The 27967-nt window shown below is 34.7% G+C and overlaps 1 protein-coding gene across 3 annotated transcripts in view; it reads right to left on the reverse strand.

The window, feature by feature from the left end:
- The window catches only part of CSMD3 (CUB and Sushi multiple domains 3), a 579290-nt gene that overhangs the window by 355720 nt on the left and 195603 nt on the right, over positions 1-27967 (reverse strand). For all 3 annotated transcript variants that reach the window (XM_050970810.1, XM_030234789.2, XM_050970809.1), the window contains exon 6: positions 12442-12554. In XM_050970810.1, coding sequence (XP_050826767.1) covers positions 12442-12554 — 113 coding nt within the window. The remainder of the gene's footprint in view (positions 1-12441; positions 12555-27967) is intronic.

Below are 27967 nucleotides of genomic sequence, written 5' to 3' on the forward strand. Positions count from 1 at the left end.
CTTTTAATCCCAAGTTTAATATTAACTGAGAAGAAAAAGGAAAGTACTCAGGTGAAGAAAAGTAGAAAAAACATGAATTTGTTTTATTTTCACAAAGTCAATAGACCTCTTCGCTTCTGAATTTGAGTCAGCCTGATTTAATTTGAATACATGCCCTTCATTTTAAGTATTTTCTTCATAAATATTTTCATATATCATATATCGTAGTGTACCATGGTGGTATATAAACTAAATCAGCATTATCCAAGCAATTCTGCCAGCTTCATGAAAAATGGAATGATAAGTGTTACCTAGCTTCTAGCTACCCTGGATTAGGGCTCAAAAGACCTGGTGCCCTATTCCATTGGTAATTTAATTATCTTGTGTAAGTCACTATGAAGCATGTGCCTCAATTCTGACATCCAAAAGAGATCTAATAAATATTTCCAATATCCCTGTGATTCATAACTTTATTGTCTGTTTATCTCCCCTCCTTCCATAGATATATTCATTTTCCAAGATGCAGAGTCATACGTAGATGAATCACTTTTCAATCAAAAAAAGAAATCAAACATATGATTAGCCATATGTTTGATATCTTTGCTTTGTCTGAACTTTCTTCAGCTTTGCTATATTCTTTGGAAATGCAGAGAGGCCAGAGCAACTTCAAGGTGAAGTTTGATTTATACAGCAACATGTTTTCTGTTCTGCCCTCTACTCTTTTCCTAGTACTTAGGTCAAAAAGCACCAAGGTGTGCTTTTTTAAGCATTCTAAGTATGGACCTGAGGACTGTAGAGTGCTCTCTGTATAACTTTTTTTGCCTCAATCTTCATTGGCAAATCCTCTTCCCACACCTCTCAAGTGAATAGACTTCAAGACAGGGACTGGAAGACCAAAGTCCTTTACACTTAGAGAGAAATTCAGGTTCATGACCACCTGAACAGACCTAAATCCATGGGACATGATGAGCTGCACCCCAGAGTCCTGAGTGAATTTGCTGATATAGTTGTCAACCCACTGTCCATGATATTTGAAAAGTCAGGGCAGCCAGGCAAAGTCCCAGATGACTAAATATTTTACCTATGTTTAAAAAGGGTAAAAAGGAGGATCCTTGGAATGACCAACTTGTCAGTATCACCTCTGTGTCTGGGAAAAGCATGGACCAGAATCCTCCTATAAGCTGTGCTGAGGCACATGGAGGACAGGGAGGTGATTCAGAACAGTAGTGCAGCTTTACCAAGGGCAAGTCCTCTCTAATCAACCTAGTGGCCTTCTGTGATGGACCAACGACATCATCCAACAAAGGGCCATATATGTCATCCATTTGGACCTGCAAAGCTTTGGACATGGTCCCCCCCCAACATCCTTCTGTCTAAAGTGAAGAGAAATGAATTCTATGGGTGAACTGTCCAATGGATAACAAATTGCTCAGACAGTTGTGTCCAGAGGGTAATGTTCTGGAAAGTTTATTGTTCTGACAGACATGATAGAAAAGTGGATTCCCTTAGGGGCCCATATGGGGATCAGTACTATTTAGTGTCTTCATCACTGATGTATACTGAGGCATTGAGTGCATCCTCAGTCAGTTTGCAGACTACAAGAAGCCAAGTGCTGTGGTTGACATGTCACAGGGATGGGATGCCATTCATAGAGACCTGGACAAGTCTGAGAAATGGCCTATGAGGACCTCATTAAATTGAACAAGGCCAAGCACAAGGCACCATACCTGGCTCAGGGCAACCCCAGGGATCAATACAGCCTGGAAGATGAATGGATCTAGAGCAGCCCTGTTAAGGAGCCAGTGGTGCTGGTGGGTGAGAGGCTGGACATGACCCAGCAATGTGCACTTGCAGCCCTGAAGGCCAATGGTATCCAGGGCTGCATCAAAAGCAGCATGGGCAGCAGGGCTAGGAAGGGGATGGATTTTGCCACTCTCCTCTGCCCTTGTGAGATCCCATTTGGAGTGCTTCATCCAGATCTGGGGGCCTCAGAACAGGAAGAACATAGACCTGTTACAGAAGGTCCAGAGGAGAGCCACGAAGATGATTAGATAGATGAAGAACCTCTCCTATGATGAAAAGCTGAGAGAATTCAGCTTGTTCTGTCAGGAAAAGAGATTTGTCCTGTCTGACTTTTCAATCCAACTAACACAGACTAGATTCCAACCAGGGCATGAATCATACAAGAAGTCATAATTATTCAACAGAATCCCTTCAGGTTCAATCTCCTTGTAACTACCCATCTTGTCACCTAAATATTTCTTTCACCATCTCTCACTCTCCACTCTAACCACTTTACTTGGCTATTTGTTTTTCTTCTACATACTCAGAGGATTTCCTTTTCTGAAAAGGTATTAAAAATATTCATATTGACCCAGGATCCAGACCAAAAATAATATACATTTTGGCATCTATAAAACTAAGCAAGTACATTAGAAAGAAACACACAACACAACAAACATTAGTTCTAGAAACACTTTAGTATTCACACTGCTATTCTATGTTTGTTCTGACATTTTTCAGACAGACTCAGAAGGTTTGACCACCATGGTTCCCAGGGGAATTCTACTATTTTCCTTTAAATATGAATGGTACTGAAATTTCACATTATGAAAATCTAGGAAATCATTTAACTCAAAATCTTCTTGGTACTAGTTAGTGATTTTGCCCATTAACAAATTCCATAGAATATTCTCTAGTATTCAAGGTTTATTGACTCAGCTGCATTTAAGTGAAAACACTTTGTTGAACAGAGATGTATGTTTAATAATTTCTTGGTGTTTGTGAATGGGAAAAAAAATTAATTCCTTAAGCTTTCTCATACTGCTACTAATGCTGTACACAAATAAAGGAGCCAGTGTTTGAGAGTATAAATAGATCCATTGACTGGAAGTAAAGTGGAGAAAGTGTAACTGGGAATTAAAAAGGTAGTTCAGAAAATTTCATTTCTTACTTGAAATAACATTCATTAAAAGATTAACTTGTCATTAAATAGACTTGACTCCTTATTTAATGGGGGCTACTTTGCAAAAGGTACTTTTATTTCTAAAATTAGATAATTTTAGACTTAATTCTGAAGAGTAATACCAAATGTCCTCACTTTATCTGTACTGGGAATGAGTAAAAAACCATAGCATCTCATTTAACACTAATAATTTCTAGCATAATATCTTGCACAGGTCATTTCCATATTCATATTCCAAAGCAGAATTTTGGATTTTTATTTATTTTTTTTTTGTTTTAAGAAAAACTTTCCTATCTTTAGGCAGGAGGTTATTGAGCATACAGTGTGATTGGTTTTTGCAAATAATAAACCAGGGAGAAGCATTTAAAGAACACAACAGCTGTATTTCACATACATAAACCTAGTCAATTCAATATTTAAAATTAAAAAAAAAACTGCATAACTACTCCACCTTTATAACCTCAAAGACATGAAGATATGCTTTCTCTCAAAAATACAGTTGTTCTTAGTAACTAAATAACAATGCCCAGTTTAGGTTAAGAGAAGAGGGAGAGAAAAAAAGAAACTATATTTCTGAACAATAATTTATGCCATTTTATTAGAAGGTAAATGGGAAAATTTGAGTGTGAGGGTAGACATAAAAAACCCATATTCAATTCCTTAATTATCTACTTCTCTTCATCTTCCTGTTGTTTTCTTATCAAAATTATTCCTTTCCTCGTGTGTGTGTCCCCTAATGGCAGAAAATCACCCTTCCAAAATGTAAAATGACCTTCTAGAGCTAAAAAAAAGTTGGAAATGCTGAGTGAGGGAAGAGCAAGAGAAGGAAATGGGAGTAAATCTTCCAGCAGAAATAAATCCAATGCATCTGATATCAGTGACACTATTAATTTTAGTGTTTTAAATCTACTTTCTAAAGTTAAACCATATCAGGTTTATGTTCTTTAATGTACAGTAAACTTATAATGGTGAAAACCATTAGTAAACTAACTTGAACAGCTTCTTGCATTCAATTATTAATAATAATTAATAATAAATAGCTTTCACAGCTGAAAAATAGAAATAATTTAATAAAAAGCCCAAGCATATTATGAGAACATTTGCACATCAAAAATTTTCCAAGAGGAAACAAAATGTTGCAACATTTAATCTCATCACTAAATATTCTGAATGTAAACAAGTGTTTTATTCCAGGTTTTTCTTTCAGTTGTTATATCATCCTGAAGAAAACAGATTGTCAGTGCAATGCATTACACTGTTTGGTGGCTGTGAAGCATACAGATATGTAGGTTAATGTATTAATGTCTTGACCTAATCAATAGGAAGAATTTTGAAGGTCCTACACACTCTAGAGTTTATCGACAATTGAATATTAGTGGACTTTCTTAGATGAAATGTTTTTTTTAATAGGTGTATTATACATATATATATATACAAATATATACAGATACACATTAATATAGGGAAAAATGTACATATATTATATACATTTTTGTACATTTAAAATTTTTTTTCATATGTTGATATAGGTATACATATATGTGTGTATATATTTATATATTTGTCTATCCATATAAATAAGATCACTAAAACCACAGTGAGGTTTAAATGATTCTTTTCCCTTCCAGAAACCAGAATTGTTCATATTACCTATGGATTTTATAGTTTCAACCTAACATTTTCCAAAGTTTTTTTATTTGTTTGAAATCTTGTACTTCATTTTAATTTCTAAATTCCTGAACTTTCAACCAAAGTAACCCAAATAAAGAAAATGCTTTCTAGGCATTATCTAAATTGAAATAAAGAGTAATTCAGCACTTTTTTCTTGTCTTTTGCAGAGGAGTTGGAATTACTTACAGTCAGCAGTACATAAAGTATTATCATTTACTCTTTTTTAAACAATAAAGAGGAGCATATATGTAGAATAGTAAATGAAACAGAAATATATTAAAATTTTTGAATGTCCCTAAAATATCAGAGTTTTTTCTTTATGGTAAATATTAAATTAAGATGCATTCATTAAAACATTAAAAATGGAAAGGACAACTCTTTACTGCATCATTTAATGCTCGTTCCAGAAGTAAATTACAATCTATCAAAATAAATAGTAGCACAGACTACCATGTCCTAATATTTAACATTAGTTCTATTGACTTTTTTAAATGAAATATGATGTTACTTGAAGTAAAAAAAGAGAATTAAAACTTTAAAATTAGATCTCTCTGGGTCCATACACAGTATCAGAACTAATTACCAATAGTGGTGTAATAAAAAACTTTCATTGAGGGAATTCTATAAGTAAGTTCTTTAAATTTGGAGATGGTCAACAAAATGTAACATTTTTTCTTCTCTCAACTTGATTAGAACAAAGTCAATGTCATTCTGTGCACTGTAATTGTGTGGGTATATAATTGTGAATAAAAGACATCTCAAGGGTGCAAAGGTGAAAAATAATTTGTTTAGAAAATATATCTCAGTATGAGACGAAGTGGAGCTGAAAGACTCAGGAGTATGTAAATCCACTAAAAACATTTACTTAAACGACAATGTATGCAATTTAAGCTCTTGTTATGCCTGGAGAAAAAAATAAAAAAAGTACTTTTGAGAGGCTCTGGTAATTTCAGTCTATGAGGAGATTCTCCTGCATCCATTGCAAAATCAGGTAGCCATCTGTGCTGTATTGACAAAAGAATTTCAAGGTCTTAAAAGTCACAGATTCACAATTCTGATAACTAAGTATCTGTCTTAAAAAGTAAATATCTGTCATCTGTCAAATATATTATCAATGGAAGCAGCAACTTATTTGCGCTGGCCTACACAGAAGATACAGTCCTTGTCAAAATAGTAGACTTCTACAAATGTGACCCAAGAGATGCAGTACCTTTCTTTCTCCTAGGGAATCTCAAGCCCTTGAATGTTCTGGTATCAAAAAAAAAAAAAAAATCAGCAAGTGATTAATAAATGCAAACTGAGATTAAAAACCCACATCTGTGTGTCTGTAGTTTCACTAGGCATACAAATTATTAGAATAAATGCATATCTAGTCATTGCATTCAGTGGAATGTAGTGTTTTAATTAATTTTAAAGCACACATCTAAGAAAGGATATAAGAGATGCCTATATGTTGTTTCTTCCTTCCCATCTTCCATTTTCTATGCCAGAATGGCATGGTGTCCTGGTTCTTGCTACAATAGAGTGAATTTTATTCCTAGTTGCTGTTATAGTGCCATTTTCTGGTTTTAGAATGAGAATAGCACACTGATGTTTTAGTTCTTGCTAAGCAGCGCTCTCCATGAGTCAAGGACTTTTCAGGTTTTTATGCTGCTCTGCCAGCAAGGAGGCTGAGGATGCACAAGAAGGTGAATAGGAACACAGCTGGGAGAGCTGGCCCCAAGTGGCCAAAGGAATATTCCATACCACATCAACAGGGGACCATGTTGAACATACCATGCTGAACAGGGGACGAGGTAACTTGTCTGGGAGGTGGCAGCCACTGCTCAGGGGCTGGAATGAAATTGGTTGACAGGTGGTGAGTTGCTTTGTGCATCACTAGTTTTGTATATTATTTTATCATTATTTCCTAATGAAAGTACTACTTTCCCATCATTTTACGTCGTGTTAAATTGACTCTATCTCAATCCATGAGTTTTACCTTTTTTTCTGACTCTCTCCATGGTCTCACTGGGAGGAAACATCTGCTTAGTGTTTTGGTGTCTGACATACTAAACACATCATGTGATCTCCTGTAAGTTCTAACTTGCCAGCACCACACAGATCTCTCTTCTATTCTAGAACACCTCTGCCCAACATCTACCATGAGGTCAGCTGAATCGCTCTGCAACCCACACTGGCAGGATTAGCAAGGTATGGTGAAGGCTCAGTTACCCATACATAATTTGGAGACATTTTTTAATTTCATAACATATGCCTTGGTAACACCTTGGTTTGTCTGCCCAAAGAACTTCTGCACTTCTGCCACTGCCAAAGAAATATATTGGGTATCTTGGGTGATTTCTGTGGTGCAACAGGTACATAAATACAGGCACAGTGCTTCACAGCTCTCCAGCTTTAATGGATATGCAGACACCTATAGGTGTCTAAAAAAAAATCTTACCTATGCCTCTATTACATCTGCTAGTATTTCAGCAGTAGTACAGTGTAGTGTTTGTTGCAATAGCTTTTGAGATAAGAAATGAAGGACAAAATCCTGATTAAATTGCCTAATGTTGTGAAAAAAGTTATAAAGACAGTTTTCCCCTGCTGGCTACTCTAGCCATGATGTTGTAAGGCAGCTTAGTACTATTGTTCTTTACCTGATTGGCAATTGCTTTACATTCTTTCTGAAAGCAAAAGCAAGAAAAAAAAATTAAGCAGAGCTAACTCCATAAATAATTTATGGATGAAGATACGTTTCTATTCATAAACAAAATGACAGAAAGAAAAAGAAAGTAACAATAGAAAATCAAGCAGAGCAAGAAGAAACTTTTCAACATCTTTTTCTTCATATTTCATCCCACATTTAAGGTGCTCACATTTATCCAACCTCAGCTCCACACAGCTGTCTGTAAAGTATGAAGGAGAGTAACCATTTGCATACTTTTAAATATGTACAAGACAACTAAATTTTATTCTGTTCTGAAATGCTCATGGATATATTTTGTAGCTTCATTTCTATTTTCCTATAAGCAAAAACTCTTAATGGATGGCAAATATGTTTGAGCACTCAATTTATGTATTTGATACTCTTTTGCTCAAAGTGGAAGAATGAACTTCCACATGGCTTAAACAGAGGTAAAAAACAAGGGAAGGAAACAAAATCAGTTAAGAAATGGATTTCACAAGTGAAATGATTAGCAATTGTACAGCTGCTGTTGAAACCTTCCAGAGCTTAAGGACGGACGAAGGAAGAGAGTGAGAGGAAAAGGATACTGGATCTAAAAAGATAGCAGAGTTTTAGATGCTTAAAGTAATGTCTAACTATCAGAAAATGAAGCTTTTTTTTTTTTTTTTGAAAGCCTTTTCTGAATCTGGGTATGCTTGATATAAAGAAAATTGAAGTTTGTGTATGTCAGTCAGTAAGACCAGATGTTGTGAAGCTAACTTAATCCCTTCTGCCAACTTAGATAATATTATGGATTCATACATAAATGCTGGAGTGCAAAAAGTAACCAAAAGAAAGCAGCAACCAAAAGGAACTGGAAATGGAAGGAGTAAAAGAGCACAACTAATTTTAGAAACAGCAAAAGAGGATTAGTGGTGCCAAGACACAGTAAAGCAGCTGCTTCTAGAAGATCCAAAGAAGCTTTTGTTCTACTTCAGCCAACAGTTTCTGACTCAAAGGGAGTTTTAACAAGGCAACAAGAAGAGAAAGCATCAAGGCAAGGAACAATCAGTGAATAGAAGAAAGTGCTGAAACACAGATGACCAGACAAGCAAGGATATGTGGGTTATGACACCACAGCCTAGGTAGGGAAATATTTTGATCCTCCTCTAATTGAATTTTCTTACTAAAATTTCTCTTCTAATTGCATTGGTTATTGTTTACCAATGTATTTTAAATATTGTATAAATGAATACCTTTAATAAATAAAATTGCCAATTAAAAGAAAGCAATACATATAACTCACATGATTGTTTACTTCAATGAAGTTGAGAACTTCCTCCAGTTTCATGTACCTCATCAGATTTCATTTTTTCTATATAAGTAAATTTAAAAAAAACTTTAAGGGCGTTTAAGACCCACACCTATTTGCAAGGTCTTAAACAGCAAATTATAAAACCCCAGGTTTTCTATTTTTTTGTTCCTGTGGTTTTTTTTTTTCCATAGGCAACTATATTTTGACTTTGCAATTTATCACTTTTAGTCTTCTTTTCAAATCTCAAGGCCAAAATAGCTTTAGGTATTACACTGAAGATCAGCTAAGTGAGGCTGTCTTATGAAAAAGAATCTTAAAAAACAGTTTTCATAAACTTTAGAGAACAGAATTAGTAATTAGTTAGAATTAGTTAGTATATATGGCAGGGGTTTGGTAGCAGAGGTGTATAGGGCTGAACAAATCACCTCTCCCTTCAGCAGGCACTAAGCTGTCCCATGCTGGTCACAACTGGCCAGATCTGGCTACACAATGGACCCACCACAGGACACAACTGAGTCCATCAGCAGAACTGGTGACATTTCTATGAAGATGTATTTAAGATAAGGCAATAAACACTGAGGGAAGGGAACAAGATCAGAGCGTGCATGCTCTATTCCAGAGCTAGTAATACCCTCTAAGGGTATTAAATGTACTCTATGGATAACCCACACAGAAGCAGGTTCTTCCCCTATGACAATGATCCATGGTCAATGCACATCATGGCAGAAGAAGAGAGAAAGAGGCCAAAAATGGCAGAAGAAAAAAGTGAGAAATGAGGAGCAGCAGAAATGAACTCCTACACTTTGACCTGAACCTCCTGCACTGGCTATCACATCAACAAAGAGACAAAAAGTAATGTGTGGTTGAATAGAGGAAGGAGAAATGTTTGGAATGAAGTTAAGCTTTCAGAAGAGGAGAGTAAGGGTGTTTTTCATCATTTATTTACCATTTGTTTTCCAACACCCAAAACAGTCATTAAAGGTTTTATAATAAGGCTATTTTTTCCAGGACAGTTTTTGATGAGTGATTTGCCACATCTTCATTCCAACCATGAAACTTCTCACTCTGGTTCTTCCTATTTTCAGTCCCATTGTACCCTGAGTATGGCATGAGTGAGTGAGTGAGTGAGTGAGTGAGTGAGTGAGTGAGTGAGTGAGTGAGTGAGTGAGTGAGTGAGTGATGGTGAGAGGGACTCATTGCTACTTAGGGTTAAACCCAAATACACTAACAAAATGTATACTAGTGCAAACAAAATCAGTAAACCAAGGGAGTGATTAGTTGAAAAGGGGACTGCAGTGCCACGCAGTGACAGGCTAAAATTATGCAGTGTTCTGAAGTTCAGAATATGAAGTCCAAGTCCTCAAAAATATGTAACAATAGGCTAAAGAAAATTAAACTAAAGGAAGTACTAAGAGATTAGTAAGTCTGTTTATAGTGCTAATATGCAGCAAATACTATGTTTCAGGAACTCAGAAAGCAGGTACAGTCAATCTACTTCAATTAAGCAGGGAAGGACCTAGGTTTCAACACAGATACTACCGTGTAGCACTCTGATAAAAAAAAACTATTGAAAGAATTAACATATTCCCTCTCAAAAGTAATGCAGAAATAAACTCTTGAAAATAAATCAAGCCTTTGTACTACATGACATTTTGCAATACTTTTAACATTTTTATCAATTATCTGATTTTCAGAAAACTCATGTCAGAAAAGAAGTGAAATTAAAGTTTGAAAATGGTCATTACAAAAAGGCTTAAAGGTATCTCTAACTGAAAAAAAATAAGGTTATACTTCTCAAAATAACTGAAATATTTTGTGCCATATATTTAATTTTTTTTTTTTAAATGTAGGAAGGTTTTTTAATATATCTCATGCCTAGAAGTGTTCATAGCAGAGTTTGAGCAATCTGTTCTAGTGTAAGCTTCCCTGCTCCTGGCACAAGGGTTATAACTAGATGATCTTAAAGCTCCCTTCCAACCTAAACCATTCTATGATATTTATTTAATTTTCTTACACTCTCTCCTTTAGTCTACCTACCAGAAAATACACATCCCTATTATCTGAAAAGGAGTTTTTCTATTTTCTACTACCAAGGTTATTTTTTATTTATCATACAGGCTTGAGCATGCACACTTAATTCCTTTACATGCTGATTTTTTTTACTGCCTACATTTATTTTAGAGTAGCAAAAGGCATTTTCTTCATTTTAAGAATGATGGGATGTTGCAGCATTTGACTACTTCGTATTTAGTCCACTTTAACATACATTCAGTAATACCCAATTAAATATTAAATGAGCAAACCAAAATAGTAAAACCACTATTATTTAATCACTACATTCTTAGGCAGTAAGGAGAAAGAGAAGACACACAGCATATTCAAATCTCCCACACCTACCAACTCACATATTTTACGGGTCTGGGATAAACCACATTTTTAAAAATAAACATAAGCCTGTTCTCTTTCATTAGCTATTACCTCACATTTTTGGCAGGGATGCATGTATGTTTACCATGAGATATTGTTTGTTCTTCTTTTCTCACTAGCCCAAAAGAAACTGCTCAACAATGCAAAACATTTCACTTAACCCACCAAAATAGTTATTACATGGTTCTTGATTGTGGGTAGATTTATTAGGGAGAATTCCTACTTCCTATCTTTTTACAATCCCATCAGCTAGCAACTTCTTAGTAGAGAGTGGTTTATCATACATGGTATGAAAGATATCATGCAAAAAATGAGTCAATGCTTTCATAAATTATTATAACAGCCCTGAAGCTACATTAAGAAAGCTTCTTTCATATACATTCATTCAGAATACACATTCCAGAACATCTATCAATTCAGGAAGTCCAAATAAAGATATAAAATACCTGCTGAAAATAGTAATCATTTTTTTTTCTGTTCTAGTTAAGAATATGCTATCTGAGGCAATCACACAGAGTTGTAAAACTTGCTATTATTAAAGATCAAATCAAAAACATTAGTCATAAGTTTTAGCTAATTGCAATTTTTATGTTACTTGACTAATTCCATCATATTCAGAAAAACTTTACATAAATAATTTCTTCCTATGCTATATCTTCTATAAGAAACCGTAAAACAAATTTCTGAACAAGATCTTAGTAGGAATGGCATGATGTTTTTCATCAGATAAATAAAAAAAGTACAAAAATACAAAAAGAGATTACTGTTCCCTGAAGATCCATTGATACACTGTGAATATTGAAAAATTTTATTTACAGTAAAACCTTGCACTACTGACATTTAGTTTTCATTAGCACTTCATAATTAGAATGACCTTGTTTCAAACAGTGACATTCCCAAAATTATGCTTCAGGTGCTTTCACTCTTGCTCAAAATAAATGCTTGTTCATAAAAACTGTGGGTAAGATTCTTTCTGGTTAATTAAACCTTTAATAATGCAAAGTATTACAAAACATACTAAAGAATAATAGTGAATAAATGCTACTTTAGTAAACAGAAACTTTACTGCTTTACAAATATGACTTCTATAACTATAGAGCCATTCCCATAATTTATTGAGAAAGACATTCTCTATGTTACTGTTCCACAGTATTTTTCAGAATATTTAGACCATTTTAAAAGCTAACTACTTGCACAGGTTAAAGTAAAGCAGGGATCTCCCATAATATTTTTTGGTAACTGAATTTAGATACACTAGATAATATACCACCCATATTCTAACAGACTGTAATTTGATATAGCAGGTTGAAAAACAAATTATACTTTTCTGAGGCACTTTTTTTTTTAAAGTAACCCTTCCCATTTCCTAAAAGTTCGGGCACTATTTTTTCTAAGAAATACAGGCCCAATTAAAATTTATTTCTTTAAATGTACCTTGGTAGTGGGCACTAAATCCACGGTATCGGTGATTGCTGTCTGTTACAAAATGTAGTCTGAGCCAGTTTTTGTTGCTTATTACTGGAGGAGGTATATTCATTCCAGACAGCCTGAAATAAAACAAATAATTAAAAAATATTAATAAAGGATTTCAATATTATCAGAAAAACTTTCATGTTCAAACAAGCATTCATTGACATGCCCTCTGTGGTACTTTTTATTTATTGGTTAGTAGCATTTTAACAAGCATGAGCAGACAAAATTGTATAATATGCCCTTACCAAGTGATGGGATACAAATCAGTGCTAAGCCAGAAACTACACAACCATGGTATTGATCAGGCACAGCACTATAAAGATGAAAGTACATGGCACTCAGGCTTGAAAGAATTTGTGTCAACACAGGTCAGATAATGGGCTAGACAGAACACTGCTCTGGGCACCAGGGAAAGGTTTGTACCTTGTGACTTTCACCTTCAAGATATGGAAGAAGAGAGCTTAGATTATGCAAAGCATTATGTAAAATGACAAAATAGACATCTGCTTTTCAAGAGTAAGTAATTTTCTATTTAAGGGTATAAAGATAAAAGAAATATTCCATTGGCTTGAGTGGATTTTTCAATTAGTTATTAGATGTACAAGAAGAATAGGGAATTGTAGTGGATTGACCCCAGGTAGCAGTCAGGCACCACACAGCTGCTCACTCCTTCCCTTCCCTGCCCCAAACAATTGTAAGGGGAGAGAACAGGAAGAGCAAAAGCAAGAAAGACACTTCAAAAGACAATTTAGTGAGTCAAGAGTTGAGGAAAAAAGGAAGGAATACAAAAGCAGTAATTCACCATATTCCACAAATAGATCAATCAAAATGGTCTCCAATGATTAGCAGCTGTCTCTCAGCACCTCTAATATTTTATTGCTGACCATGAAGTTATATGGTATGAAAAATCCTTTTGGTCAATTTGGCTGTTTAATTTTTTTCCCTTTGCAGTATCCTGCCTATGCCAGGTCTACTCCCTATGAGGAAGAAGAGGGGGCAAAGAAAGTATTGATGCTCTTCAAGCATGGCTCAGAAGTAGCCACTAAATTGTTGTGCTATCAACTCTGGTTTAGCCACAAACCCAAATTATAGTACCTTGTGGGCCTCTATGAAAAAAATTAACGATGGGCTATTAGACCCAGTATACAAAATTACCTGGATTTTTTACTGTGTTGGTTTTCAGTTTGTTTTTTAGGATAAGGATATTGCTCCAATTATAGTAGCGTTCATCTTGACTGGCTCATTAAGAAAGAATGTTTGAATTTAAGTTCTTTTTTGTTTGAGGGTTTTTGTGGGGTTTTTTAGTTTGTTTGTTTGTTTGTTTGTTTTTTGTTGCTGCTGTTATTTTCTTTTTAAATGAGATGCTCTGTTACAAAGAAGGTGAAAGTTTAGATAGAAAATTCTCCATCAAGCCAGTAATTCAATATATATTTTCACCAAAACCAGAAAGATAAGTCATATTTTCAGAATGTCAACATTCTTACCTATGCTCTTCCATTTAGTTATAAACCGAACTCTTCCTGTAGTTAAAAGAAAATACTCACCAACAAGGATGCCATTTTTGTTCAGTAATAATGGATTCTTATTTTATTTTAAGAAAAACCATATTCATAATAAATCAATTCTGAAGTTATTTTTTTGAGTGAAATAAAACCCCAAACCTTGCTTAAATAAAAACTAATAAGTTTGTATAGGTCCTATTCTGTGAGGAAGACTTTTGAAATAATAAGAATTTAGAGGTAGTGTTTTTTTCACCTTCTCCCAGCCACTTCACCTCAAAACAAAACATGTTTCAAACAACTTCCCTGATTTCTGAAACTGTAGTAATACCCTTGTTCCTTCAGGCACTGATGTAAATGAAGAATATTGACTGACACCACAGGCTATTAAAACTCCTTCACTTGCAAAAGAATGATTTTATAATGTGGAAACATATTAGCTCACATAATTCATTTCAGTTGAACGACACATAGAATCTAAGGTTTTTAAGCTTATGAAATTGACTTCAAATTTTAGATCCCAGAAATTCAGATGATGACGTTAAAAAAAAAAAAAAACAGCCAACCAAATGAAAAAAAAATAGTGCTATTAGATTGCAACAGGATGTGATATTAGATTGCAACAGAATGCACATTGCTCTGTGCCAATTAAAGTCATATGCACTAGCATATATATAAAATGTAAGAGGCAGAAGTCTACTCCTTTAAATTAGAACGTCAAATATTTCTGCATTTTCCTTGTGAATTTTAAAATGAAATACACTTTTTAACAGCTATAAAGTCACTCTAGCTGCTACAAATTTCTTGTTACAGATGTAAGAAGTGTACTTCAATTTGTGGTTTGTTTTTTGGAAGGTAGAGGTTAGGGTATCCTTTTTGGTACAGCTATTTTTCTCTATAATAATGTTACCTAATGATGCAAAAGGAAATAGTTCTTTTATTTAAATTCTCACTCTATAAATAGTTGTTAGGCAATATAGAGATAGAGGCAACAACCTTTCACTGCTTGCATATTTTAGAATAAACCTATTACTGAAAGAGGTCTTACTAAACAATTGAAGTAAAATAAGTCTGTAAAACACATTTCCTAATCTGTATTTTGACTCATATATATTTTGCCTATAAGAAGGTTTCTCTTCATTAATCAAAAAACTGTGTGAAAAAAAAAATTGCAAGTTTATTGTCCAAGGCATGAGAAAATATTACCCTAGATATTTAAATATGCTCACAGTAAAAGAATAATTTTGTTTCTAAAATAGGCTAAAATCTAGCTAACCTATTAAATCAGGTATTTATTAATATACTTATCCTTGCATCTATGCTGACCTCTATTTAAATTCACAGTTTCTACAATCCAATTTTTACAGTTCATGGGTTCAATGGGATTCTTCCCAGAAAGTAGATTTGCAAACTGACAAAATTGATTCTGTTGATATAATTGTCCCTTTTCTCATGTCAATTTATCTTCTCAGCAAATTGTAAAGCTGTTCACCATTACAATAATGCATTGGCAGCCCAACCTACTTCTGTGTCAGTTACTATTCCAAGCGTAGTTATGCTGCATCATCTACAATATTTTCCTAAAGTTCAAAGTAAAACACCATATCTTCCATGAAGGAAACACAGCTGTCTCATGTTCTTTTATAATTCAAAAGATGTAGCTCCCTCTCAAGCTGCACAGAATCCTGCATAGTAAATTTCAGTCAACAGAGAGTAGGCTGCCCTTCTGCAGATGTCTTTCATAAACTCTTAGAAATGTTCATGGAGAATCTTGGCTGCGAATCAGAGATTTAACCACTATGTGCAGTCAACAGCACTGACTGTTATCTACTGCAAATGTATTTGAAAAAGGAAGTGCTTTCTGAGACAATGCACCTTTGTTGTTAAACAAGGGATTAATAGAAGTGTAAAACTGCATGTGGATATGTCAGTGAAGTTCCCATCTATGCACTTAATTTGTGTGTAAACCACGGTTACAGAAGAAATAAGGGGCTAACATTTTTGAGAATCAAAATTTCATTCTTCTTGCACTTCATTACAACAATATGCCTCTACTCCCTTCCTTTGTACACTATTTAGGTTGTAATTAAAAAAAAAAAAATCTCCTGTTTTGTGCTAATTCTGATCCAGTGAAGTCAATTAGTATTTTATTTGCCCTCAGAATTCTAACACATAATTCCAACCTTATGTCGTAAAATGGAATTCAGAGTTGGTGTGTTTTCTTTTTTTAATAGCATAGTGCACATCCTCTGTTTCTTCCAGAAAAGGAACAGTATGCATTTACATTCACATCTGAAATGTACACTGTCAGATAGCTATAATCTTTATAAGTACTTTAAACATTCCCATCTTGATCATGCACCAGACTTTAGCTTTAATTTCTAAAAGTCATCTTAAAAGACAGCTCTTACAAACATACTGTCACTGATTGTCACAACTGTCAATACACTGATTATTATGATGTAATGCAGGCCTTAATTTAGTAATTCAATATGTCCAAAAATATTCCAAAGAGAAAACAGTTTTGCTTTTCTTTAAAAAAATATACAGAAAACTTCTCCCAAAAATTCTTAATTAAGCATATAGTTTTTACATTTGCTCATATCCCAGATTCACAGATATTGAATTAATTTTAAAAAAGTTGATACCACACCTATAAACAGTGCTGAAACCCTTTTTAATTCTACCAAAGCCTTAGGCTAATAAAGATTTACATCTAAGCATGACTAAGTGCATATATAGATCTCATTACTCATATACATGCACTACAAAATCCTAAATGATTGTTTTGATGCATACTGCAGCTGTGTGCATTCTTTCTTATTGGTATTATTTGCATGTTTAAATAAAACCACTGTAAATAAAGCTTTGATTAAAAAACGGCAAAATATTACACATTTTGATTAGGCCTATGTATGTTCATTTATGTGCTATTGGGGCTTAATACTTACACAGCATATTACACTAAAAGAGAGAGTAGCCACCTGTACCTTGAAAGGAGAGGACAGACATACTCAATAGAACAGTACCTGATCAATGACCTCTCTGGTTTGGTTGAATTATGCTAAATTAGGCAGTACTTGTATTAAATATAAATTTGAAGTAGCAACATCTTACAGCTTATTGTGTCTCCTGTATTTGTATACAACATACACTCATTACCAAAGACTTCTGGGATCCTTTCTTTTGTTCTTCATGACTGCCTTGAGCCCGTAAAGCAACACTTCACATAGCAAGATTCATAATAAACATCTTTTTCAAAGGATCCACCCCATAATGCAGATTTAAGGGCACAAGATAAAAACTCAGATCTCTTATTTAATAAATCCATATCTGTTTAAAACAAGCAGTTGCACACTAGAGAAGCAAAACTGATGTCAACCTAATATTTAATATATTACTGGACCTGAATGATCCTGAATGATTTAATGATTAAGTTAACATATAGCTCCTGTTGCGCCAACTCAGTTTGTATGATCTTTACACTGAAGTTCAGATACTAACTTAACTCTTTGGTTAAACACTAAAAGAGTAAGTATTTTGTAGGACTACACAGAGCAATATTTTTTTTTTATGTTTTCAATTTCACTGATGAGTTTACTGAGCCTTCTTTATAGATGTGAGTGTCCATTGCATAACAGCTGTGGTTACTGGCCTTTTTTTTCCTGGAAATGTTCTATCCAAATTATATTAAATCATTTTAGAGCAAGGACACTGCTCTGACCTATATTGTGAAAAAGCAAAGAAAGCTCCACCAAGCTTCTTATATTTCTTACAAAATCTCTTGCTGTCTAAACTGATAACTCAGGATTTAAATATTTTTGAAGATATCACGTAAATATTAAATGCTAATAGGCATTTTCTGTTGTCTTTGGATAACAACAAAGGTCAAAAAAATGGATAATTGCCTGTAAATTTTGCTTCTGTGAAGAATTCCCAACATAAAGTAAGTATTTTAAGAGCTGTAGTTTCCTTAGTATTTTAATTGTAGCTCACATTTATGCAATACTAACATTTATAATATTAGTATATCTGTATTTCAGAAAAAGACTAAATGAGACATCTCTGTGACAGAAGCTATAAAACTTGAATGTAAGTTGAGTTTTTCATTTAATCATATATATGAAACTCAAACTGCTGGTGGGTTGCATCAGGGCTACTCTTGTGTGTGCAGTCAGTACACTTGAGTCATTAATTCCCTGCAATATTAAGGAATTGTCCATCTTGTGAGATAGACTGGCTTCAGAAAAGAGACTAATTTAATAGGTAATTACAATATCAAAATAAACAATTTCCCAGATGAGACTTCAAATTATGAAAACAAAAATAACACAGGAAGAGAAAGATTAACTTGGAAATAAAGCAAGCATATAAATAAAGAAAACAAAAGAAGAAGAGGATTAAGTTATTCTTCTGCATTGCCATAGTCCAGTATCCAGTCATAATAAACAACAGAATACATCATTCCAAGGAGAAATTAAATGGTCATAATTCAGTATTTACAGAGGAAAGGAAAAAAGTCTCTTCCTAAAACAAGCTCCTTCTCAATGGTAAATATTCATTAAAAAAGTGAAGGAAAAATGCCCAAAAGAAGAGAGCATAAAATCTACCACTCTAACAGAATTTTGAGGGCAAATTATAAACCAAGTTTTAAGTGGTTATGAAGTTATTAAAATACTTCATTCTTATGGTCAATCCCTGTAATATTCATAGCAGGACTGAGCATTTTATGTATTTGAGAATGAGGACACTCACAAGTTTGATATTATATTAATTGTTGTTTCCATATCTCAGAACTGCAGCCAAATGAATGACAAAAAGCAGGTTTTTGTTTTTAGAACAGTAAATTGCCCCTCTTCAAATTTAGACTCATGAGCTATTTAGAACTAAACTAGGGGTTTAGGTTGAAACTTCACTGCAATCACTTATTTCTGATTTATAAAACAAAAAAAATGAAAACTTAGGTGAGTGTTTGAAGAGGAAAAAATATTCTACATTATTTAACCTCAAAAAAAATACTTCTGTAAAGTACTTTAATAATCTATTGATTAGAGTTATTCATCTAGATGGATCAAAATAATTCAACCTTTGACTCTTTTTGTTAAGTGCATTATGATGTCTGAAAGACCAAAAAAAAAGGTCTTTGTCTTAAAAATGTCAGTGTTGAAATATATGAAAGCTTTCTCTTGCCTTTGCAATGCTGGAAAAAGTTCAGTTTTAGAGTAGTCACTGTCATATAAGGCAGCTGCATGAGAAGCCTGTGTATGATCATTAGGGACTGAATAAAGGTCCAAATGATGAATAATGAAAGTTTATAGTACTGGGGATATTAAATGTTGAAAATTGTCAGGATTAAGAAATACCTTTTAAATTCAGAAGTTGATTGCACCCCATAAAGCCAGATGTTCCTATGTCAAAGTTTTTCAACTAATCTCTTGACTTGACAGAATAATAAGGTATGAGGAAAGGAGCCTTCTAAACACAGGACTGTAAGCTCATGATACATGTAATCTTGTCTTTGTGACATAAGAAAATAGCACTGATGGACAGTGGTGTGTCCTGATTGTCTGCAGGCCTAGTACAAGCTGCTGATTCTCATATAGATGTCAGTGTCTTAGAAGGAGTCATTTTTCATAAATATGATGCAAATATCTTATGTACAAAGTGACCTTGCACTCACAACTCAATTTCCCTGAGCATATCACAGAAACAATATAAATACATATTAACTTCACCTGGACTGCACATGGCGGTTAATACATGGGTCCTTCTACCACACAAGCTGTGACAGGTTTCACAAGCAACTCATTGGTGTAATTGGTGGGACCAAGCTCAGGGCAGTCAATAAAGAGCAGAGGCAGAGAAGTTTGGATGCCCCACTCAGAAGGTACAGGCCCACCTGGTGCAGGCTGTGCAGTTTAGGCCTCCCACAAAGGCACTGATCCTGCTGGTCCAGAAGCTATGATAAGATGGACACCAAGAACTGTCCCAGCATGGTTTTTTTTTTTTTCCTGCATGTGCTAAATCAAACTGTTTCAAGAATCCCAAACCTGAGGGCCTTGGCAGGAGAACAGATGACACTGGACAGGTATAAAGATGAATGCGATTATCTGAGCATTTTCTATGGAATCCTGCACATTTCTTCCCTCTACTTTCACAGCTAATCTAAAAAAAACTAATTTGAATGCAACTTGTATGTGACCAATACTTCTTTGGGTAACAGTCAAACTGAATAACTGGGACTATTACCTGTGAGAGGCTTGTATCATTTACCTCTCTTAAAATGTTGCCTCACTCAGTTTCTGAAACGGCTGTTTTCTTTTCAATTCTAAATAAGAAATTGTTATACTTACGAGTATTGCCTGAATAGAAGAAGAAAGCTTGTTCTTGAGTCTTCCTGGAAAGTGTCAATAAAAGAATGAAACTAAATACTCAAAAATATTACACTTGCCCTACAATTTGATGTTCTGCAATAGTATTTGTTATACACAAAATCTTGCTGGGATAGAAGAGCCCCATGTCAACATTATTATTAGTCCAATTAATGCTTTAACAGACTAACAGTATAAATATTGAAAAGTCTCATTAATACTATCAGTAACCTATTTATTTAAAGAAATTCTTCTAAAATCTATTTCTTTTCTTGGGTGTTATGTCCAAATTTTAAGTGTCCCTCTGTACTCTAAGATCAGCACTTCATTCTTTCCTAAATACAAGGGAAAATTTTTTATTGCGAGTTATTCTGCCCCTCTAATGCACTCTGGTGAGACCCCACCTGGAATACTGCATCTAGCTCTGGTGTTCCCACCACAAGAAGAATATAAATCTGTTGGAGTACAGAGGGGGTCCATGAAAATGATTAGAGGGATGAGGAATGGCTGAGAGAACTGGTATTTCTCAGCCTGGAGAAGGAATGGCACCTAGGTGACTTTACTGTGGCCTTTGTGCACCTGAGAGGAACCTACAAGAAGGCTTGAAAGGAATTTTGACAAGGTCATGTAGTGATAGGACAAGAAAAGTGGCATGAAACTAAAAGAGAGTGGGTTTAGATAAGATATTAGGAAGACATTTCATTTAAGATATTAGGAAGACTGTAAGGATGGTGAGGCAACAGACCATGTTACCAGAAGCTGTGGATACCCTATCCTTGGGAGTGCTCATGGCCAGGCTGGATGGGGCTGCAAGTAATCTGGTCTAGTGGATGGTGTCCCTGCCCACAGCAGAGAGGTTGGAACTAGATCATTTTTAGGGTCCTTCCAATCCACACCCCTCTATGATTCCATGATCAATATTCTGAGATCATCATGATACCACTCTCCTTCCTTAGTCTTGAGTCATCCTTGAGCTATCTGATGCTTCCTAAACAGAATCTGGTTTTTCTTATTGGTTCCCAGTCTTCTCAAGATACAATTATCACAGAGGCCCAACAGCACAGTAACTGCTTAGGGCTGTCAAACATTTGGTATACATGATAGCCATAGAGTGACTCGAACAGTAGACAAAGAAAAGATAAAACAGCTCAGGTCAAGACACTGCAGAAGAGAATCCAGCTGTCAGATCAATACATAGCCATACAAGGCCTGTGACCACTTCCCAATAATAAAGCAAAAGCCATGTTTGCTGACTTATCAGTTGCTGTCAGTACGGCCAGATGGACACTAAAGAAACATGGAGGCGCTAGAAATAGGAAGGAAAGAGTACTTATCTATGAAGCTAATTCTCATTTAACTTCTTCCCATAATCCTTAGTATTTAATGTAACTTAGTATTTCATGTACATAAAGCAGGCAAAATTAACACCTCATATAGGTATGCAGTGGTCGAACTGGTAAAAGAATCTATTCGGTTTTTTACTGCAGTGCATGAAGGGAAGTTGGCATGCAGCTCTGGATGGTATTAAAGCTTAAAATATAAGTCAAATTACTCCCACTCTGCAGCAAATTTAAGAACCCCATGGGCCTTATAAGAAAAAGTACTTCTAGACTGAGTTTTCTTGAGAAACTGCCACTCTAATTTAGATATGCATATCTAATAATTTAGATATGCAAAATGCAAATGTATCTTAAAAGAATTGTTCCTTAACATTAGAATAAAAATTTGAAATGCTGTCATTTTAAGTCTGAATCAGTTATATTATCTCATCTTTTAAGGGTAATAATAAGACAGTCCTGAAATGCCTTTAAAGAACAACTCATCAATACAGAGGGTAAATATTAAACATTTCAATTCAAACTACAGGTGATCTTTTTCTAAGACTTCACTTCCTCCTTTCTTCCTCCTGTTTCTTCCCTTTGAAAATATATGAAGGTAGATACTGAAATCTGCCAGGAAAGGATCATTTTACTGCATAGTTTAAATACAAATGTAGTCAAAGAATCTATGCAGATTACTCACAGAACCATTTACCTTAGCTTTCACCTTCTATGGATGTTGGGTGGATTAATATTTTGTTCAGCTATATATTGTGCAAGAACTTTCTTCTATATAGCAAACATTGTGTCTCCTTCTAATTCTACTGGATTTATCACATTAGACATTTAATTTTTTTAATTGATTACCTTTATCTGTAGTGACTTTTCCCCCTTCTTCAATATATCTATAAGAAATTTCTTAATAATTTTATGCAACTTTAATTTCCAAGTGTTTGACAAATACTAAGAAACTACCATTCTTTATGTTATGATGATGATGATGATGACAGTAATAACAATAATTTTTAAATTTCCAACACATAGATAATATTTTTCTCCACCATAAAATCTAAGAAAAAATCAGAAACTGCCTGGGCTATAAGGGTTCCCTCTTGACCTGGATTGCTCTGCCTGGGGATTCTGTTAAGTCTCTGCCTTGCATCCAGCAACCCCATTCCAGCTCAGCCTAAGACTGCTCCAGTTCTATCCTTGGTTATCCCTGTTTGACTGGGCTCCTGGAGGGATCCTGGGCCTGGTTTATCACTTACCACATTGGAGGTTGTTACTTGACTCTAAGTCCCTGTGTTTAACCTCTGGAGGACTACATATCATAAGTGAGTGAACAGGAAATGTGGCCTGTGTAGAGTCTCCCTTGACTCCCAGTTATCCCTGCCTTGCTCCCATTGCTTCTACATACAGATAGATTTCAAATCTCCCAATTAAACTGGTCTAATTATTGAAAGTGCTTTCTATGACAATTTATGCCCTTTAAACAACACTATGAATTTACTGTTATTCTGTGTACTTGATCATACCTCTCTTTACTGTATTTGTAACCTTCATATTCAAAAGTTGTCTGACTCTATTTTGGGAAACATTTCTCAGTTTCCTCTGTATGAAGAATATTTAAGATGTTGTGATAAAATTAAATGTGGATATCATACACCTCCATTGCTTTTACTTCATAGACATATAAGCAACAAAATTCCTTTAAAACTAAGGACCAAAGCTTTGAAATTATCTGAGTAATAAGGGACTAATAATAATAATAATAATATCTGATAGTAATCAGATAGTAATTAAAAAGGAAGAAGGGGATTGGGCAAGAAGTATCAGCATGCATGCAGAACACCTAATTTTGACAGAAATGGCTTTTACACCTTACAAGATTTTAGACTAATTCCTAGTTTGATGGTTCCTAATAAATAAACCTCCAAACAGAGTAATTAAGAACACATGATCAGTTTCTATTTATATGAGTAGGTGTGATTTAGTAATCTAAATTGGTTCCCTTTTGTACTGTGTTTTTATTTTGAAGGTTATTGTTTGATTTGTCCTTTTGGGGTATTTCTGCCCCTGATTTTAGAGGGGCACAGATCTGCCTTTGTTATTCAATTGAGCCAGGTGTCTTATCTTTTTGCTATTTAGCTATTTTTCTGCTGAGTTTCAAACTCCTTTCTCCCACATCCAGTTGTTAACCCCTCCTGTCGCAAGCAGTTTTCCTCCCGTGTATTCCCTGCCTTGTGTTCCACCCACAGTTCTTACATTGTATCTTCCCTTGAGACCTGCCCCCCTTTATAAGCTGCTGTTTGCCCCCAGCTCCTTGCCTGGGACCCCGAGACTCGGGGAGTGTAACATCAAATAAAGCGACCCAGTGCCACCCCAGGCCCCTGATGCTGCTGTGGCTTTTTGTTCCGCGTTGCGCCTCCCCTGGTAGCTGGGATTCTGTGGAGCCCCGAAACAGGGGGACTGTCGCCTCCCTCCCCATTGTCACCATCTAGCCGAGGACTGCGACAGTTCCCTTTGGGGATCTTGTCAAAGGAGGCTTTCATAACAGAAACTGTGAAACTTGGAGGATTGTATTGAGTTTGAGTTGCAAGGTTTTGGTAGAAGAAGTGGCTTCTGCAAGAAGTGCTAGGGGCTTGCCCTATGCCCACCAGAACACATGCCAGTTGGCTGCCAGATGGATCCACTGAGGGCCAAGGATGAGCCCACCAGTGACAGTGGTAACACCTCTTGGATACCATATTTAGAAGAGGGAAAAACTGCTGCACAACTGTAGTTGGAAGAAAGGATTGAGAATTATTGAGCAGAACAGCTTTGCAGACACCAAGGAACTGAAGAAGGAGAGAGAGAGATGGTGTCCTGGGTGTTGGAGAAGTTTCCCCTGAAGCTTGTGTGAAGACAATGGGGAGGCAAGCTGTCCTCAGAAAAGTAGTGTAAAAAACACTGAAGATCTCTTTCTCTAACCTGACAAAGACATTAAAATATCAGCAGCTGAAGTCAATGGTAGACACATAGAAAGTGTATTGTTCCCCTGTTTTTGCAAGAATGGTGAGTAACTATCAGAGCAGATTTAAAATAAAAAAAAAAAGGAAGAGTTAAGTATTTTAATCACTTAGAACTTTTAAGAGAAGACTGGCTTGTTTTTGAGATTTTTTCTAATTAGCATTGAAAAGCAAATGAAAGGCACAAGATTCATTTACAGGAGGGGGCACTAGATTGTCCACTAATTCTTTCTGGCACTAAACCATGTATCTGTGAAATACATATTGACTCTTAAAAATTAGAGGAGTTGCTCCACTCATTCAAAAGCAATGCCATTCTTACCGACCCCTGACACTAGTAACTGAAATTCTCTCCTGTTCTTTACTAGGAACACATGACTTCTTCTGGAGATTACTGGCATATCTAGACAATGAAGAGCAACACCTCTGAGATAGTCAATTCAGCCCCAAGCACCTCATTAAATCTGAGTTCTGGACATCACACATCTGCTTTACAGTTTGAAGCACTGGAGGGTGCACAATGTGGATATCAGTTACCAAATGAATGAGCACCAGAACCCTTCCCCTTTGTGCCTCATAACTAACATGCTGGACTTAAAACACTCCTGTGTTTCAAACTGAAAAAACCATCAGAGATATTTATACACTCAAAAGCACGAATATTTGCAATGAGCAAGGATTCCTATTAGAGCTGTACTGCTTCCAATTCTAGACCTAGGCTGGTATGACACTGAACTGAACCCTGTAGATAAACATTAACTGATGTGTGTGTAAATAAAATCTAGGCCAAACTCTATGGATTTACAAGAGATCATGTTGAAAAGGATTCACCAAAATTTAGTATTGATGTACTCTTGATTATTGAGTCCTTGGTTTATTCTGGATGCTAAGACATCCAGAAAAAAACAAGGACATGGTTTTTCAGTGTGTTTAGCATCTTGTAGAAAAAGAAATATTATACAAAAAATTTTTAAAAGCAGTATTTGTGTCAAATCTTCTGGAAAATGAGACCAGGAATTTTGGTTTCTTAAGTTGGAGCATAAGCAAGTATAAGTATAAAAATTATTTATCTCCATTCTTAATAGACAGGTATGTGTAAAATTACAAAATTTTTTTCTTTTGAAAACTAAATGCTGCTCTGAGAGATGAGAATACACTTTGGTATACTGCATGGGTCTGACTGCTAGCTACCTGCTGTTTCCAGTAAATCAGCCAGTGATCAAGCCATGACGCAGCATTTTCATCTCTCCATGATTTGACACCATGTATCTGAAATGAACACTTGTTATTTAACTTTTCAAAAAAAAGACATCACACTCTCCAGAAACAGAAGCTTTAAGATTTAAGAGCAATAAATGTTTAAAAATATGATACAACAAGAAATTATGAAAGAAGAAGAATGTATGAGATTCTGCACAACACTATAAAATCTCATAGTCTACTTTTTAACTGGGGGCAATTATTACTATTAAAAAAACAAAAGGTGATTGATAATTGAAAGTACTTCAAATTAATTTTTTATATAAATCTGTGTTACGCAAAAAAACTCCTTGGACTCAAAAGTCTTCAATTTACAGCTGAAAGAGACATAAAATATTTAAATAAATGTTTGTTCCCTAGAAAGTAAAACTAAAGTTTTTATTGTCCTATAAGCAAATATAACTTGTTCTTAACCCTCATGTCTTTGCCTCTCCCTCTGCCACAAAAAATGAACCAAGTAGACGTGCTTAATAATGTTGACTTTTACTAGGAACACAAAATATTTATTTTATTATTTCTTTTTAATAAAATTAATGGAATTGCTCAGTATATTGACTAATAAATATGAAAGCTTTCTAGAGAAAAAACTACCAAGTTTATAAAATTTATCAATATTCTGTGGTTTTAGAATGAAATCTCTTACTACTCTAGGAAATTCTGGTATCCTAGTTAACAGCCAGCTCATTATGCAGATTTTCCAGACTGGAGAAGATTTTAAGTAAATGTTCCTTACAAGAATGATTTTTATTTACTTTACCACATAAATAAAGCATAACAGCAAAAATTGAAGTTGCTAAAAGAAACTTTGTTTAAGAAATTTGAATGGAAAGTGATATATTCTAAATTATGCAGTAAAAAGACAATATCAGCTTTAAAATATCTTTTATCAGAGTCTATTATCTATTAGATATGATGCCTTCACTTATATTAGTGGCAATGAGATAATGTTATTTGAACACCTTCAGAAAGTCTTCTGAAAAACATGATTTGGAAAGTTTCCAAATACTCAGATCTAATAACTTATAAAAGATAGTTGGTAACTAATTCACATGCTATGCATTAAGACTGACCTTTAAAGTACTGACTTATAAGAATGCAACAAGAGATGGGGAGGTGAAAGTAAGCTTAGGCTACACAACTGTGCCAGTATTCTTTAGTCCCAAATCTTAATACCCATTCTAGCATGACTCACCAAACAAATGTTGGGCCTACTGAGCTACAACACCACCTAATGATTTAATTTTGTTTCAAATGTTTTTTTTAAATTTCTTTTATCAAGATATACAAGGAAATACCTCATCAGAAAACATGAAAACATTTGTGTTAACTGCTAACGTAGTTTTAGTCTGTATAAATATCAAGTGTCATTTACGTTTGTAAAATAACATTAATGCACAATTTTTTTTCAGCTAAATAAGAATTAAACTCTTTTCAGAATCTTTATGAACCATACCTGCAACTTATGAAAGTTGTGTGCTTGTATAGATGCAGCGCATACAGTATAGAAAAAATTTACTTTTGCACACATAAAAGCATGTGCACACAAGGAGACACTGTTCATTAATTTTTCATATGAATATTTATTCATTTTGTATTTTCTTGATCTATTTAATCACTATTAGTCCTCTTACTGGGTATTTAGTCCTTATTGATATTTACTCCTATGCCTTCTTTATTTAGCCTACAGCATTTTGTACTTCTCTGAAGTAAATTTCACATGTTCAAGTTCACTTAGATTTATCAGCATTATTTTGAAGTATATTGCTGTCCTTTAAAAAGCCTATAACCCTCCAAATTGACCTTACTGATATTTACATATGATTCTTCTTCCACTGAGACATTGCAAAAATATTTAACATTACCAGGCCTAGATCTAATCTATTTAAGATGCAACACAACATGACTTACAGAGACTAAACAGTACATATTCTTTGTGTGCCTTTTCCCAATTAAGTACAACATATATTTACAGTCAACACTGACTCTTTTTTCTGCCAGTTTGTAATAAAAAATTGGTTAGTAAAAGAAAA

Source organism: Serinus canaria, chromosome 2 (genome assembly GCF_022539315.1).
Source record: "Serinus canaria isolate serCan28SL12 chromosome 2, serCan2020, whole genome shotgun sequence".
Lineage (NCBI taxonomy): Eukaryota > Metazoa > Chordata > Aves > Passeriformes > Fringillidae > Serinus > Serinus canaria.